The sequence below is a fragment of the Panthera pardus genome, unplaced genomic scaffold (assembly GCF_024362965.1).
Source record: "Panthera pardus isolate Hobbes unplaced genomic scaffold, ASM2436296v1 HiC_scaffold_17, whole genome shotgun sequence".
Lineage (NCBI taxonomy): Eukaryota > Metazoa > Chordata > Mammalia > Carnivora > Felidae > Panthera > Panthera pardus.
In genome coordinates, this window is record NW_026526732.1 from 108,250,205 (window position 1) to 108,265,227 (window position 15,023).

Genomic DNA, 15,023 nt, shown 5'->3' on the forward strand with positions numbered 1-15,023 from the left:
TTATTATAAGCCCTTCGTAAGAATAAATCACATCTACATACTGTTTAAGATACTAAATCGTACCTTACAGAAGAGTTGGGATGCTGACATGAGATACAAGATGCTGGACACAACTGCTGTTCCAACAAATAACAGCCATGATTGTCACAGTCTGCAAAGGACTTTTCATTTTGCCACATCATTTATTTAGTATAAGATGGGTACTGCTATCTCACAACGCACTTTTTCCTTTTTAGGAGGAATGGGCAAATCACCCGCTTCCCAGAGAGGCCAAGAATGTCTTCCTTCTCCTGGGGAGAGTCCTTCTGCTTGGCTGGCTTTGCTAAGAAGCCGTAGAACATGGCTTTTCCATAGGACACCGGTGTCCTGTGTCCCATCACCCAGAGGCCCACACAGGGCCCGGGGCGCGGTACAAACCGCAGTGAGCTGGGATTGGGTACGGGTCTTTCATTACCAGGGATTTGACCTCCAAGGCATAGAAATGAAGGGTGGATTAATACTGAGGGCTTCAGCCTCCAGGTCTTCCACGTTTTCACTGCCTTTGCTTCCACTTCCTGTCTGCGGTTGGTTTTTCTTGTGTCTCTGACCTTTCTCCTTCCCTGTTCATCCCTGACCCTCCCTTATTCGTAGCTTTTTCTTCCCACTCTCCCATTTGGGCCTCATCCTCTCCCCACTCTCCCATTTGGGCCTCATTCCACGGCCTTGCCGCCCCTGTGGATTCAGATCTTGAGCTTCTCTCCCTCAGCTGCACCTCTGCTTTGGGCCCTGAACCTGTTCACTCCAACATTAGTGTTGACTCCCATCAGCATGCGGTTTTCATCTCACAGGAAGAACTAGTCTCCACAGGTCTGGCTAGAAGCCATCACAGTTGACTCTCAATAAGTACCTGTACGTTCTATCTAAGGAAAATTTTACCGTGGCTTTCCTCTACCTTCAGGTGCTCAAGTATACATTTTTAAATTTGTTTATTTAAGTAGGCTTCATGCCCAGCGCAGTGCCCAAGAAGGGGCTTGAACTCACTACCCTGAGATCAAGACCTGAGCGGAGATCAGGAGTCAGATGTCCGACTGACTAAGCCACCCAGGTGCTCCTTAAATCTTTTACAGTAAATCTTCAAGCTTTTGTTAGCAGAAAGCCTTTTCTTCAGAGAAAATCTTCTTGGGGGCCAGCGCCTAAAGCTAAAGTGCAGTGTTTTGGTGGCAAGGTGGTCCTGAGAAGCCCGGAGAGCAGGGCAGGGCTCACACAGGTAGGGGGAGCAGCGGGTGGTCAGGGAGCCCAGGTCGCTGTGTGGTAGTGGACTGTGTCCATCCGCAGTGGGTGATAATCTGCTCCAGTCAACTCCTGCCTCGTGGGAAGGTGGCATCTACTATTGCCACATCATGCGTTTTTGTGAGAGAATCATTCGATGTGAAATCTCCAGATTTTTAAAAGTTGAAATAATTTCATGTTATCACAAAACATACTATGTGGGAAAAACGCACATACGGGCCAAATACAGCGCCCTGGCCTGTTTGACATCTCTGGTGGAAGATATGAAAGGTCACCGGATGTGTGTGATCAACCCTCCTGCTCCATCCCATGGAACCTTCCTACCCACCCAAACGTTTATCCCAAATTACAAAGTGGTTTTTGTATTTATGTTTTTAGTGTAGACAACCGATAGGCTGAGGTCTTTTATCAAGCTAACCAAAAATTCAGGATTCTTAAAAATGTAAATCAAGTAACTCTAAACTCACACTTCAGACACGATCATCACTCCAACTCCAAAGAAAATAGGGAGGAAAGGAGGCAGGGGAGGGAATAGCAGCATCTCTAGCACCCTGGGGACATATCTAACGGATTATAGAGATCTCCTGGCCCCTGCTTGGAGGAGGAAAGTCTGAGGATGTGGAACGAGCCCCTCCAAGGTCCCAGGTCATCAGACGACATGCTTGTTTGGCAAGCTGTCAGGTGATTGCCTCTTTCAGCCTCCAGAAGGATTTTCAAATGACAGCGGAAACCGCAATGGTGATCACCGAATTCCCTACTTCTCCATCACGGAGACGTCCCTATCTGGCGTTCTGCAGGAAAGTGCGGATGGATAATTCTGCACCATTGCTGACATCACCAGGGCTTCTCTACGATGTGGATTCGCTGATGTACCAGGAGGTGCGAGCTCCGCCGGAAAGCTTTCCCGCACACGTCACACTCATAGGGCTTCTCCCCAGTGTGGATCCTTCGATGTCCCAGAAGATGGGAGCTATAACTGAACGCCTTCCCGCACACGTCACACTCATAGGGCCTCTCTCCACTGTGGATTCGCTGGTGCCCAACCAGGGCTGAGCTGTGACTGAAGGCCTTTCCACACTCATCACATTCATACGGCTTCTCCCCACTGTGGATCCTGTGGTGATGGAAGAGGCCTGAGCTCTGGCTGAAGCTTTTCCCACACTCGCTGCACTGGTACGGCTTCTCCCCAGTGTGCACGCGCTGGTGCTGAATCAGGTGCGAGCTGAGACAGAAAGCCTTTCCACAGACGTGACACTGGTAGGGCTTCTCTCCCGTGTGGGTCCTCTGGTGCCGAACGAGGCCGGAGCTGTAGTGAAAGGCTTTCCCACACTCACCGCACTGGAAAGGTTTTTCTCCAGTGTGGGTCCTTTGATGCTGAACAAGGTGTGAACTGTAATAAAAGGCTTTTCCACACTCATCACACTGATATGGTTTTAATCGGTTATGTATTCTCTGATGGTCAATAAGTTGGGAACTCTGGATGAAGGTTTTGCCGCACACGTTACACGAATAGGGTCTGTCTCCAGTGTGGATTCTCTTATGTCTAATGAGGCTTGAGTTTTGAGTGAATCTTCTCCCACACTCGTCACACTTATATCTTCTCTCGGTTGAAGAATTTCTCTGATATCTCTTTGTCTGTCCTTCATGTTCTTGGGTTTCTTCACAATGAGGGACTTTTCCGTTGATTTGGCCAGGTGACTTTTTTGGAGACTCTGTATCTATGGTAAGCTCCCGCTTTTGAATCGATTCTCCTTTCTCAATTCTGATTACGTCATCTGAAACAAAAGGAGAGATTTCAAACATCACTGAAACATACAGGAAGTAAAATTAAACACATCTACTACAAGTACACAGCTTAACTATACCAACACAATTGTTCCACACCATGTGAGGAAGACAGTGGGGGAAGGCAAAGGAAGAGGGACCAGCAGTGGCTGCACTGGCCAGGCATGGCTTGTGCAGACGGAGATGGTCAGTGGGGCGTAAGTCAATAACAGGAGAGGATCTGAGAGGACAGTGGGTTCCGAGGGAAGGCCAAAGTGGGGTCGAGATGGATGAAGGCACAGGGCTGTGAGAGGAGGGAAGCTGCCAGGGGGCCGGTGCTGATGTGGAGCTGAGAAGCAGCTCCATGCAGGGGGCCATGAAGGCCCCTGGAGTACTGAAAAATGAGGGGTCAGAGCACAGAAAAGTATCCTATTTCCAAATACGCAGAACAAGCATGTCTGGACATATGGGGCACAATAGGATATTATCATGTGGGGACAGACAGAAACTGATGTGGCCCCAAAGACATGACTACTCTTCTTGCAAAGAAAAACCTGGGAGTCTGCCCTGATGAACATGGATGTAAAAATCCTCAAAAGATATTAGCCAACTGGATCCAACAATACATTAAAAAAAGTATTCACCATGACCAAGCGGGATTTATACCTGGGATGCAGGGCTGGTTCAATATCCTCAAAACAATTAACGTGACTCGTCACATCAATAAAAGAAATGACAAGAACCATATGATCCTCTCAATACATGCAGAGAAAGCATTTGACAAAATACAGCATCCTTTCTGGATAAAAACCCTCAAGAAAGTAGGGATAGAAGGATCATACCTCGATATCATAAAAGCCATATATGAAGGACCCAACGTTAATATCATCCAAATGGGGAAAAACTGAGAGCTCTCCCCTAAGGTCAGGAACAAGACAGGGATGTCCACTCTCGCCACTGTTATTCAACATAGTTTTGGGAGTCTTCGCCTCTGCAATCAGACAACACAAAGAAATAAAGCGCATCCAAATCGGCCAAGAGGAGGTCAAACTTTCACTCTTCGCAGATGACATGATACTCTATATGGAAAACCCAAAAGATTCCACCAAAAAACTGCAAGAACTGATTCATGAATTCAGCAAAGTTGCAGAATATAAAATCAATGCACAGAAATCGGTTGCATTCCTATACATCAACAATGAAGTGACAGAAAGAGAAATCAAGGAATCGATCCCATTTACAGTTGCACCAAAAACCATAAAATACCTAAGAATAAATCTAACCAAAGAGGTGAAAAACCTATACACTGAAAACTATAGAAAGCTGATGAAAGAAATTGAAGAAGACACAAGGAAATGGAAAAAGATTCCATGCTCCTGGATAGGAAGAACAAATATTGTTAAAATGTCGACACTACCCAAAGCAATCTACATATTCAACGCGATCCCTATCAAAGTAACACCAGCATTCTTCACAGAGCTAGAACAAATAATCCTAAAATTTGTATGGAACCAGAAAAGACCCCGAATAGCCAAAGCGATCTTGAAAAATAAAACCAAAGCAGGAAGCATCATAATCCCAGACTTCAAGGTCTACTACAAAGCTGTAATCATCAAGACAGTATGGTACTGGCACAAGAACAGACACTCAGATCAGTGGAATAGAACAGAGAACCCAGAAATGGACCCACAAACGTATGGGCAACTAATCTTTGACAAAGCAGGAAAGACTATCCAATGGAATAAAGACAGTCTCTTCAGCAAGTGGTGCTGGGAAAACTGGACGGTGACATGCAGAAGGATGAACCTGGATCACTTCCTTACACCATACACAAAAATAAACTCAAAATGGATGAAAGACCTAAACGTAAGACAGGAAGCCATCAAAATCCTCGAGGAGAAAGCAGGCAAAAACCTCTTGGATCTTGGCCACAGCAAATTCTTACTCAACATGTCTCCGGAGGCAAGGGAAACAAAAGCAAAAAGGAACTACTGGGACCTCATCAAAATAAAAAGCTGCACAGCGAAGGAAACAATCAGCAAAACTAAAAGGCAACCGACAGAATGGGAGAAGATATTTGCAAATGACATACCAGATAAAGAGTTAGTATACAAAATCTATAAAGAACTCATCAAACTCAACACCCAAAAAACAAATAATCCAGTGAAGAAAAGGGCAAAAGACATGAATAGCCGCTTTTCCAAAGAAGACATCCAGATGGCCAACCGACACATGAAAAAATGCTCAACATCATTCATCATCAGAGAAATACAAATCAAAACCACAATGAGATACCACCTTACACCTGTCAGAACGGCTAACATTAACAAATCAGGCAACAACAGATGTTGGCAAGGATGTGGAGAAAGAATATCTTTTGCACTGTTGATCGGATTGCAATCTGGTGCAGCCACTCTGGAAAACAGTATAGAGGTTTCTCAAAATATTAAAAATAGAACTATCCTAAGACCCAGCAATTGCACTACTAGGTATTTATCCAAGGGATACAGGTGGGCTGTTTCGAAGGGACACATGCATTCCAATGTTTACAGCAGCACTATCAACAATAGCCAAAGTATGGAAAGAGCCCAAATGTCCTTCGATGGATGAATGGATAAAGAAAATGTGGTATGTATATACAATGGAGTATTACTCGGCAATCAAAAAGAATGAAATCTTGCCATTTGCGACTACGTGGATGGAACTGGAGGGTATTATGCTAAGTGAAATTAGTCAGAGAAAGACAAAAATCATATGACTTCACTCATATGAGGACTTTAAGAGAGAAAACAGGTGAACATATAAGAAGGGAAACAAAAATAATATAAAAACAGGGAGGGGGACAAAACAGAAGAGACTCTTAAATGTGGAGAACAAACTGAGGGTTACCGGAGGGGACAAAACAGAAGAGACTCATAAATATGGAGAACAAACTGAGGGTTACCGGAGGGGTTGTGGGAGGGGGGATGGGCTAAATGGGTAAGGGGCATTAAGGAACCTACTGAAATCATTGCTTCACTATATACTAACTAATTTGGATGTAAATTAAAAAAAAATAAAGAATGAAGTTAAATTAAAAAAAACAAAACAAAAAGAAAATCCCAAAACCTGGGAGTCTGTCAATCCTGAAGCTCCGCTCTGTGGGTCATTTGAGACGCCCCAGGTAAATAGTCACCAACACAGAGAAGCGTCTTTTAACAGACCTAGACTCTCCCACCGACCTGACCCAGGGAAGGCATGCTCCCATAACTGCCCTGCCTGTGTCTCCTACAGACGTGACTCGAGCAGCATCCCAATGACCACACTCCTCCAGGGTGGGAGATGTGGCCACTTCCTCAGTGGTTGACAGTTTCTGGAAAACAGTGAGACTGTCCCACTCAAGGCAGATTCTCTGTGAAAGTAACCCCATTTTAGGACCCAGAGTGAAGGGCAGACCTAACCCTAGGCAGAGGCACTGGCCAAATGTGCCCAAATGGGTCAACTAAGGAGACTCTGGGAGCAGGGTGGGAAGGAGCCAAGGTCTAACAGTAGATGTGAGATCTCTCACTGGCCCCCTGCTGAGGAGGGTGACAGCCGTCATGGGGGTCAGGGCATCCACATATGAAGGGCAAAAACCCAGAGATGAGGTGGAGCAGAGAAGCAAGCTGCCCAGAGTGATAGGAGCCTTTTCCCGGGCCTCCTTTTAGGACCAGGGCCTGCGATCATTACTCACCAGACCACCCTGCCACACGGGTGACAAAACAAAAATCTCATGTCACTGGTTATATGTGGTTATCGTAAAGTTTTGGGGCACTTTAAAACCTTATGTTACATCTACCTTAGATACATCTGTGTGCAGAATTCAAAGGAAAATTACACAAAGTACACATTTATGCAAGAACATGGTCTTTTAAAGCCATAAGCAAATATAAAATGTACTCTAGATGAGATCCAAAACATCACTGCACATATAATAGAACTAAAATTCATATCAGCATGAGAAGAAAACTTATGGATTATTATCAAAAAGCATAGCATAGGTGGGGCACCTGAGTGGCTCAGTCAGTTAAGCATCTAATTTCAGCTCAGGTCACGATCTCACAGTTCATGAGTTTGAGTCCTGCGTCGGGCTCTGTGCTGACAGCTCAGAGCCTGGAACCTGCTTTGGATTCTGTGTCTCCCTCTCTCTCTGCCCCACCCCTGCTTACGTTCTCTTTCTGTCTCTCAAAAATGAATCAACGCCAAAACAAAAAAAGAAGGAAAAGAAAAAGCATAGTACAGAAACATAATTTCTAACCCACTAAAAAAGGTTGGGGAAAATGGTGTGCTTTTTAGTCAGGACAACACAGCGACTTCACACTTCATCTTCACATACATGGAGTGATAAAAATAAAAATTACTCTAGGGGCAGCTGGGTGGCTCAGTCGCTTAAGCGTCCGACTTCAGCTCAGGTCACGATCTTGCGGTCTGCGAGTTCGAGCCCCGCGTCGGGCTCTGGGCTAATGGCTCAGAGCCTGGAGCCTGCTTCCGATTCTGTGTCTCCCTCTCTCTCTGCCCCTCCCCCGTTCATGCTGTGTCTCTCTGTATCTCAAAAATAAATAAACGTTAAAAAATAAATAAATAAATAAATAAAAATTATTCTAAAACAAGTCTGTGCTAAAAAGACAAGACAAACATCTCTGTGGACCAGAAAGGGAACAACACCACAGAATGGGAGCTACAGTGGAAGCCATGGGCCAGGTTCTAGCTCACAGCTCGTGCCAGAGTCTGGGTGGGACACAGACACACACACAAGCACGTGGACAGCACGGCGGCCAACAACCCTGTGGGGACACCTGTGATGACACTGATGGTCTGTGTTTCCCCGCATGACACTGGAGCCCCGGTTCTGGGGTGGGAGTGGGGCACAGGTAATGAGAGAATTGCTAAGGAAGGGGAGAGCGTGAAGCAGATCGGAAGGAACTCAAAACGGACCCAGACATGAAAATTTCAAAACGTGAATGGAATGCTAGGAAAGAGGATTAACAAAGTCATCACTTGGAACATGAATTCAACCCAGATGAAATTATTCTCATCAAAAATCCTGAAAAGATTAAAGATCCCTAAAACAGACAACTGATGTCATAGTATGCACATCACATAAACACAGAGTTAGGAAATAAAATCAGCAAAAATGGAACAAGAGTAGACAGCATAAAAACTGGATAGAGATTTTAAAAGTGGATAAACCAGAGTCCGAGAGAATAAACTGGAACATAACAGGACTCCCCTGGGATGTACCACAGAGACAAAGACATAATAGATGTGAAAAAGCAGTTAAGCAAAATGAACAGATGATAAATAGGTCCTAACCAGTGTGTTCTGGGAGTTCCAGAAGAAAATACGTAAGGAATAAAACAAAAACAAAAACCCACATTATTTAAAGAACTGATAGCTGAGAATTTTCCAGAACTGAAGAAAAACAAGGGTCCTTAGAGCAACAGGGCATTTATGGGCGAAGGAAGATGAGTAAAAATAAAACCCTAACAGGACACGCTTTTTAGTGACACTTCATCTTATAAAGGTTAAGAGTAAATGTAAACACTACTAATAAGAAAAGATGGAATTCCTAAAAATGTCACAAAAGCATTGAGACTGACAGGAGCCTTTTGCTAGCGAATTACAGCAGTTACAAGAGTAGCTACTAGAGGCGGCAGGACCAGCAGAACCTTCAAAACCTGAGGAAAAAACCTGTCATTCCGAATTTTACTCTAGCTGAACTGGGATTAGAAAGGGAGGGCAAAATTAGGGTGTTTTCAGATAAGCAAAGACGAAGTCTACACACAAAGCGCCTGAAGTAGTTATTAAAGAATGAACTTCAGGAAGACCGAACCCACAGGAAAGGGATGTGAGAGAATGTTGCCTCGATAACTGATATGTCAGGAAATCTCGTAAACTTCCTATGAAAAAAATTGATTTCGCATTTTATTTTTAAAGTTGACTTTTGTTTATTTTGGAGATAGAGGGTGAGTGGCGGGAGGGGCAGAGAGAGAGGGAGGCAGATTCCCAAGCAGGCCTGATGTGGGGCTGGAACTCAGCAACCGTGAGATGATGACCCGAGTCGAAATCAAGATTTGGCCGTTTAACCGACTGAGCCACCCAGGTGCCCCTGATTTCACATTTTAAAACGACACTGGTTTTGGGGTGCCTGGGTGGCTCAGTCGGTTAAATGTCCGACTTCATTTCGGCTCAGGTCATGATCTCACGGTTCATGAGTTCAAGCCCTGTGTCAGGGTCGGCACTGACAGTGTGGAGCCTGCTGGAGATGCTCTCACTCTCTGCCCCTCCCCCACGCCTTCTCTTTCTCTCAAAATCAATAAGCAAACACTAAAAACAAGTCACGTGCTCTCAATGTATAATTAATCCCATGGGAGGTTTTCCAAAGTGGTCTAAGGGATGTACACCGATACTGACTTTGTTGCTATCAGACTTCTTTACAGAGACTTGAAGACATGGTTTATTCAAGAAACTGTGCTCCTTAGCAGAACTTAGAATTCAGGTGACTACAGCCATTTACTTTCCAGGAGCTGTGTGATCAGATGGCCCACACTATCCCAACATCTACAGTGGCTGTACTGAAGTGTGCAGTTTTGTATTGTTTTAAAAATTATTCTGACTTCACATGCCATTTGTAGATTGTACATACCACACTTAGAGTTTAAATTACCAAATTTTGAAACTGCCCAAGGACTTAAAAGTTCTGAATATCGAACTTTAATTTCCCCACAGAATAAAACCTAAACTCATCTGTTGAGTATATAAGCCCTTCGTGATCCACTGGGTTCTTGACTTTAGCTGGCTACACATGCAAATCCCCTGGAAGGTTGGAAAAAAAAAAAAAAAAAGTCCATGCTCGGGCCTCACCGCAGTCCAACTGAAAGCCAATTTCTGAGGGTGGGGCCCAGGCACATATATTTTTAAAGTCATCCAGATGCACAGTGAAGGTTAAAAATGTCTCTGCCTACCTTTTCAGTTTCATTTCCTATAACTTTCCATCTTCCTCATTTTTATACCCCAACAGTACTCAGGAATTAAGAACACGGGTCCTGGAGACAGACTATATTTAAATCGCACATCTGCCATTTACTGGCATGATAGTCTGGTGTCATTTTAGGATACAAGCTGCCGGCCCTTCCTACCCAAAAGTCTCCAAGAGCAGCAGTGATCCGCAGGCCTGAATCATTAATCACAATGATCAGCTTATATCTTCAAGAAAAGGACAGGCTCTGTTCAGTTTACAAGAATTTGTTACACATATGGGTAAGATGCCCATTAATTGGCTAATACAATAAAGTTTTGACCTTCACACAGCAAGCTTCAGTTCTTTAGGAAAACCCTATGTCAAACACCTTAATTTGGAAAACATGAATTTCATACACTCCTACCTATATGTAAGAAGTACCCTGCATCCTTTAAGTCTTCCCTCAGCATAACAAAGAAGACAACAAAGAGAAAGCATAACTCATGTTGTGTAGACACTATTTCTAACAATGACACTCCATTTTCCCTTGGGAAGAGTGGGCGTCACTTCCACCCATGAGATGTATGAATGCTCCAACTCTGAACCCTGGATTCCTTGTTCCAGCCAGGAGAGGAGTGAGAGCAAGTCTGTTGTCTTTCCAGCACCTCCCAGGGCTTTAGGACAAGTGACCTCTCTTCATCCCTCCCTTCCTTCCATTACCATTCAAAACTGCCCTACTTTTGGCCCTCACAATGTTGACTTAAGCTACAGCAAGTCTTCAAAGTGGTCCTTCTTCTCCTTCTCCAATCTGGCTAATGTCCAGCTTACGCAGCACCTGTTAGTTCCTAATCAAAAACCAAAAAAGAGAGCAAGTGGGCGAGGAATGCACAATTTCTCAGGCTCTCACTTTGTTCTGACCACCTTGTTGGCACTGCTCCTCTCAGCCAAGGAGCTGATCTCTGATCCTGTGTTATCCCTCTGCTTGGACTTCATCGCTCACCTTTACTGAGCATTTCCTAGGGCTGGGATTCTCGCAGGACCCAGAGGTGGGTCTTACACACAGTAAAGTTAAAGATGTATGGACTCCTTACCTGGTCCCACACAGCCCTGTGTTCTGGCCCCTGACGGCCTTCTCTCTGCCCTTCTGTCTCTTCATGTTCCAGTCACTCTGGCCTTCTTTCAAACCCATTTCTTTCCCACTTGGTTTTGCACACGCTGTTAGGCCTGCCTTGCTTTTCCGTCTATGGCTAGTTTCTACTTTTAGGATTTAGCTCCCATATTACTTCCTCAAAAAGGCTTTCTCTACCTTCTTCCCCCATATGCAGTCTGTTATGGTACATTCATTTGTGTGTTTATTTAATGCCTCTGTCACCAGACTATTATAAGATCCGTGAAAGCCAGAATCACGTCTGCTTTGTTCACTATACCCACCACCTTGCATGGTGCCCAGCACGTAATAAGTATTCGACATGTATTTATTGAATGATGAATGATTCTAAGGTCTCCAAGGGAGCCATACGCCCCAAGTGTCAACACTAACCACAGTCCTGTTGGTGTTGAGGGTCCTGAGATTCACCCTTAAGCTGGATCTCCATGGGTTGAGGCTGGAGATATGTTGCTTCCTTAGCTGGATCCAGAGGCACCGATGTCTCAGAAAGCACTTCCTGTGCACAGGTCTGGGTTGAAACCTGAGAACAAGCAGGCTCGTCTGGGCATCTGAAGGGCCCACAGTGTACATGATCCCAAGAGCCCACAAAGGATCAGCCTGATGCCCGCGCCCAACCATCCCCGCACTGAGCACAGGCCCTTTTTCTACCTGCTGGCCTGGTTCATCCAGTTCCTTCTCCAGATCCTCCAGCACGGCCACGGCCTGCTCCCCGCTCTCCGGGTGATGCTCCCGCACCCAGGCCTGGAGCTCCTCGGGCAGGATGGTCAGGAACTGCTCCAGCACCACCAAGTCCAACATCTGCTCCTTGGTGCGTATCTCAGGCCTTAACCACTCACAGCAGAACACCCAGAGCTGGCTCAAGGCCTCACGGGGCCCAGGGGTCTCCTTGTAGCAGAACTGTCGGAAGCGCTGGCGGAATACCTCCTGGTGGTTTGGGCTGCTCCACTGTGGGCCAGTCGCCTGAACCTTGGCAGGCCATTTTTTGTTGTTTCCTCCGAAGAGTCCCTCTGACTCCTCAGGAGGCCGTGGAAGGAGTACTCCAGCCATTCCAGCTCCGATAGTCAGAGGCGGGGGGCAACAAGTGTGTTACCTTTGAGGACACACTCCTGAGGTTACAAAAACCACTGTTAAGAAGAGAGACACACATAGACACACATGCACACACACACACGCGCGCACGCTCATTGATTAAATACATGACTCACTAAGTCTAAAGTTTCTGTTCAGAAGACAAAGAAGGCTCCACCCAAAATTAAAGAGAATTGAAAAAATATGTTTAAAATAATTCAAACCTTTTTCCAAACATAAGGAATGTTTGTCAAACAGCATTTTTGATAATACTGAGAATATTGTTGGATCTCTGCTTTCCAAAAATAACGCCAAAATAATTGATAATACCAAACTGAATTTATTGCTATGAGTGCTAGCACTACCTTGGCAGAGTCTTAGTAAATCTCCCAGGGAGGAAGGCAAAGTCAGGATTTTTATGAGGTTTCGGGAGTGTAAGGCACATTTCTTGAGGCAGGATAAAGATTGGGCAAGGATCATGACACGACAGTTTAGAGGTGAAAGTTTTGAGTTGAAGGTTTCAAAAAGTCTGGATCTTATCCATTGAAAGCTGAGAGTCTGATACTCATTTAAGTGGATTTTTTGAGGGGTCATTTCTTGAAGTAAATACTATTTTTTGCGACTTTATCTTATAGGGCAAGAATTTCCTGGAATAGTAATGTCATGTTGATAAAGACAGCGGAATGAAGTGTCACATCTAGTGAAGACAAATGAATAGTAAAATCACCTTAATGCAGGCAGTAGGCTGTGTGGGTGCAGATGGTTTGTTTTCCACGTGGTGGCAGGGCCTGTGCGTTTAAGTGAATGTGGACTAATTCACGGGCACGGTGGGCAGTGGTGAAGGACCTGGGCTTGAATCCTGTCGTGTTCTCTTATGCGTATGGCTTAACCTCTCTAAACCTGTATTTCGCCCTCTGTAAACATATCTTACCTTTTTTTAAACGTATTACTTTGGAATACCTTTAAAGAAAATTTCCAAAAATGGAACAGAAAAGTCCTGCACCTTCACCCAGCTTCCCCTGGTTAACATCTTACACAACCAGGGCCCGGTAACAGGACAACGTGGGTAGGGTGGTTTGGAGCGCGTACGGCCGGCAGTAACTCGGAGCCTGGCCCCCGGTGAGTCCTCGGTGAGGGCCGCAGTCCCGGCGGGGAGCGGGTCCTCTCGGGAGCCCCGCCCCGCGCAGCCCCGCCCCGCTCTCTGGGCACAGGGCTCAGGCCCACAAGGAGGCCGTCTGTCGCCTGCCGAACACCTGCCCCACTGGGCATCCTTTACACCCTTCCCACCTCCCCCGCCCTAACGAGGGATTTAGGGGGTTCTCCGTTGTAGGGATCATTCAGAATAAAGGACACAGGGACTTCTAGGAGTTGACACCTTCCGAAGAGGAAGATCCCGCGGGGAGCTGAGCAGCCGGACCGCAAACACCTTTCCCGTCACCCGGCCGCCCGGCCCCGCCGGCCCCGCGTCCACGAGCAACCGCAGCGGTCCCCTCAGGCCAGGGTGGTCCTCACAGACCCTGCCGGGCAGGGGGACTCTTCCCTACCCCCCCTTGCCGACCTGGGAGTCCCCGGTCGCGGTACGGCGCTCTCCGGACGCGAGCCTTAACCGGGCCGGGGGAAGGCGGCCGTGCCGCCGGAGATGTGCGCCCGCGAATCCCACCCGGCCGGCGTCGCTTCCGGCGGCCCCGACCGTCCGCGCACGCCTGCGGCGGTGGCGACCACTCCCGACGCTCAGGATGGGAGCAGGCGAGCCGGGATGTTGCGGGGCCGGGACGTGAGGGGGCGGGGCTTCGGGGCATGAGGGGCGGGGCGCCGGGACGTGAGGGGCGGGGCGTCGGGGCGCGAGGGGGCGGGACGTGAGGTGCCGGTGCATGAAGGGGCGGGGCGCCGGGAGGTGACGGAGTGGATCCTGGAGGCAGGGCGCGGCCCTCAGGCACTTGCAGGGGCGGGGAGCCGGCAGCCCGCCCGGGAGGTTGGGGCCTGTGGGAATTTGCTTCGTGACCCTCCCGGTGTTAAGGGGATCGAGCGCCGCCGCCTCGCCCTCCCAGGAGCCTGCCTCCCCGGCCGCGTCCTCTGCTCTCCGAGCCGAGTGCTGTGAACGTTGACACACCTCCCAGGCAGACACTTGGCTCAGCAGCAGGACGGCCGTCGGAGGGGAAGCTGAGGGGCTTCCTCAGCGTGCGGAGCGCTGTCGTGCGTCTTGCTCGCGGCGTGGGGACCTGCTCGAGCCTCCCGGTGTGGCCTGCACGCGAGGGACTCCGCTCCGCGCTGGGTTCCCTACCGTGTGGCCGCGCTCGGTGCCGCACAGCCGGAGACCCCTGTGCTCGCGTTAAAGAGACGTGATTTCTGGACTTACTGTACGTACTGACATTTCAAGATAAAACCGCTACAGGGCCCTTTGAAGTGTGTTGGGTAGAACTGAATGCCCAGACGGTGTAGTGTTGCTGCGAGCTGCTCAGTACCAGTTATGTGCCAGGAAGACAGGGTTACACGAGGGCTCTCGGCCCAAGCTTGGTCGGCCCAGTGCTCAACAGCTTCTGGTAGGGGGTCGGAATCCCGAGTTCTCCAACTATTAGTTAAACTAAACTCACTGCCTCTACAAACTGGAGGTGATAGTACTTCATACCGCATTGCTATTACAACTCTTAGTAACTTGACGTTTTTATACGGACTGCAGTAAAAATCGCTTAGGAACTGAATTTCTTACCTCTAGGTAAGAATCCTTACTGCCCTGTTCTAGGCAGTGAGCTCCTTGAGGCTATGCTCATTTTTGTG

At 47.3% G+C, this 15,023-nt stretch overlaps 1 protein-coding gene across 1 annotated transcript in view; it reads right to left on the bottom strand.

Annotated features, from left to right (window-relative positions):
* Window positions 1–15,023, bottom strand: part of ZSCAN16 (zinc finger and SCAN domain containing 16) — a 46,303-nt gene that overhangs the window by 19,381 nt on the left and 11,899 nt on the right. The window contains exons 3-5 of the mRNA XM_053905361.1: window positions 11,829–12,286; window positions 11,553–11,700; window positions 2,108–3,044 (exon numbers count right to left, since the gene is read on the bottom strand). Of these exons, the coding sequence (XP_053761336.1) occupies window positions 2,108–3,044; window positions 11,553–11,700; window positions 11,829–12,227 (1,484 nt within the window). The 5' untranslated portion in view covers window positions 12,228–12,286. The remainder of the gene's footprint in view (window positions 1–2,107; window positions 3,045–11,552; window positions 11,701–11,828; window positions 12,287–15,023) is intronic.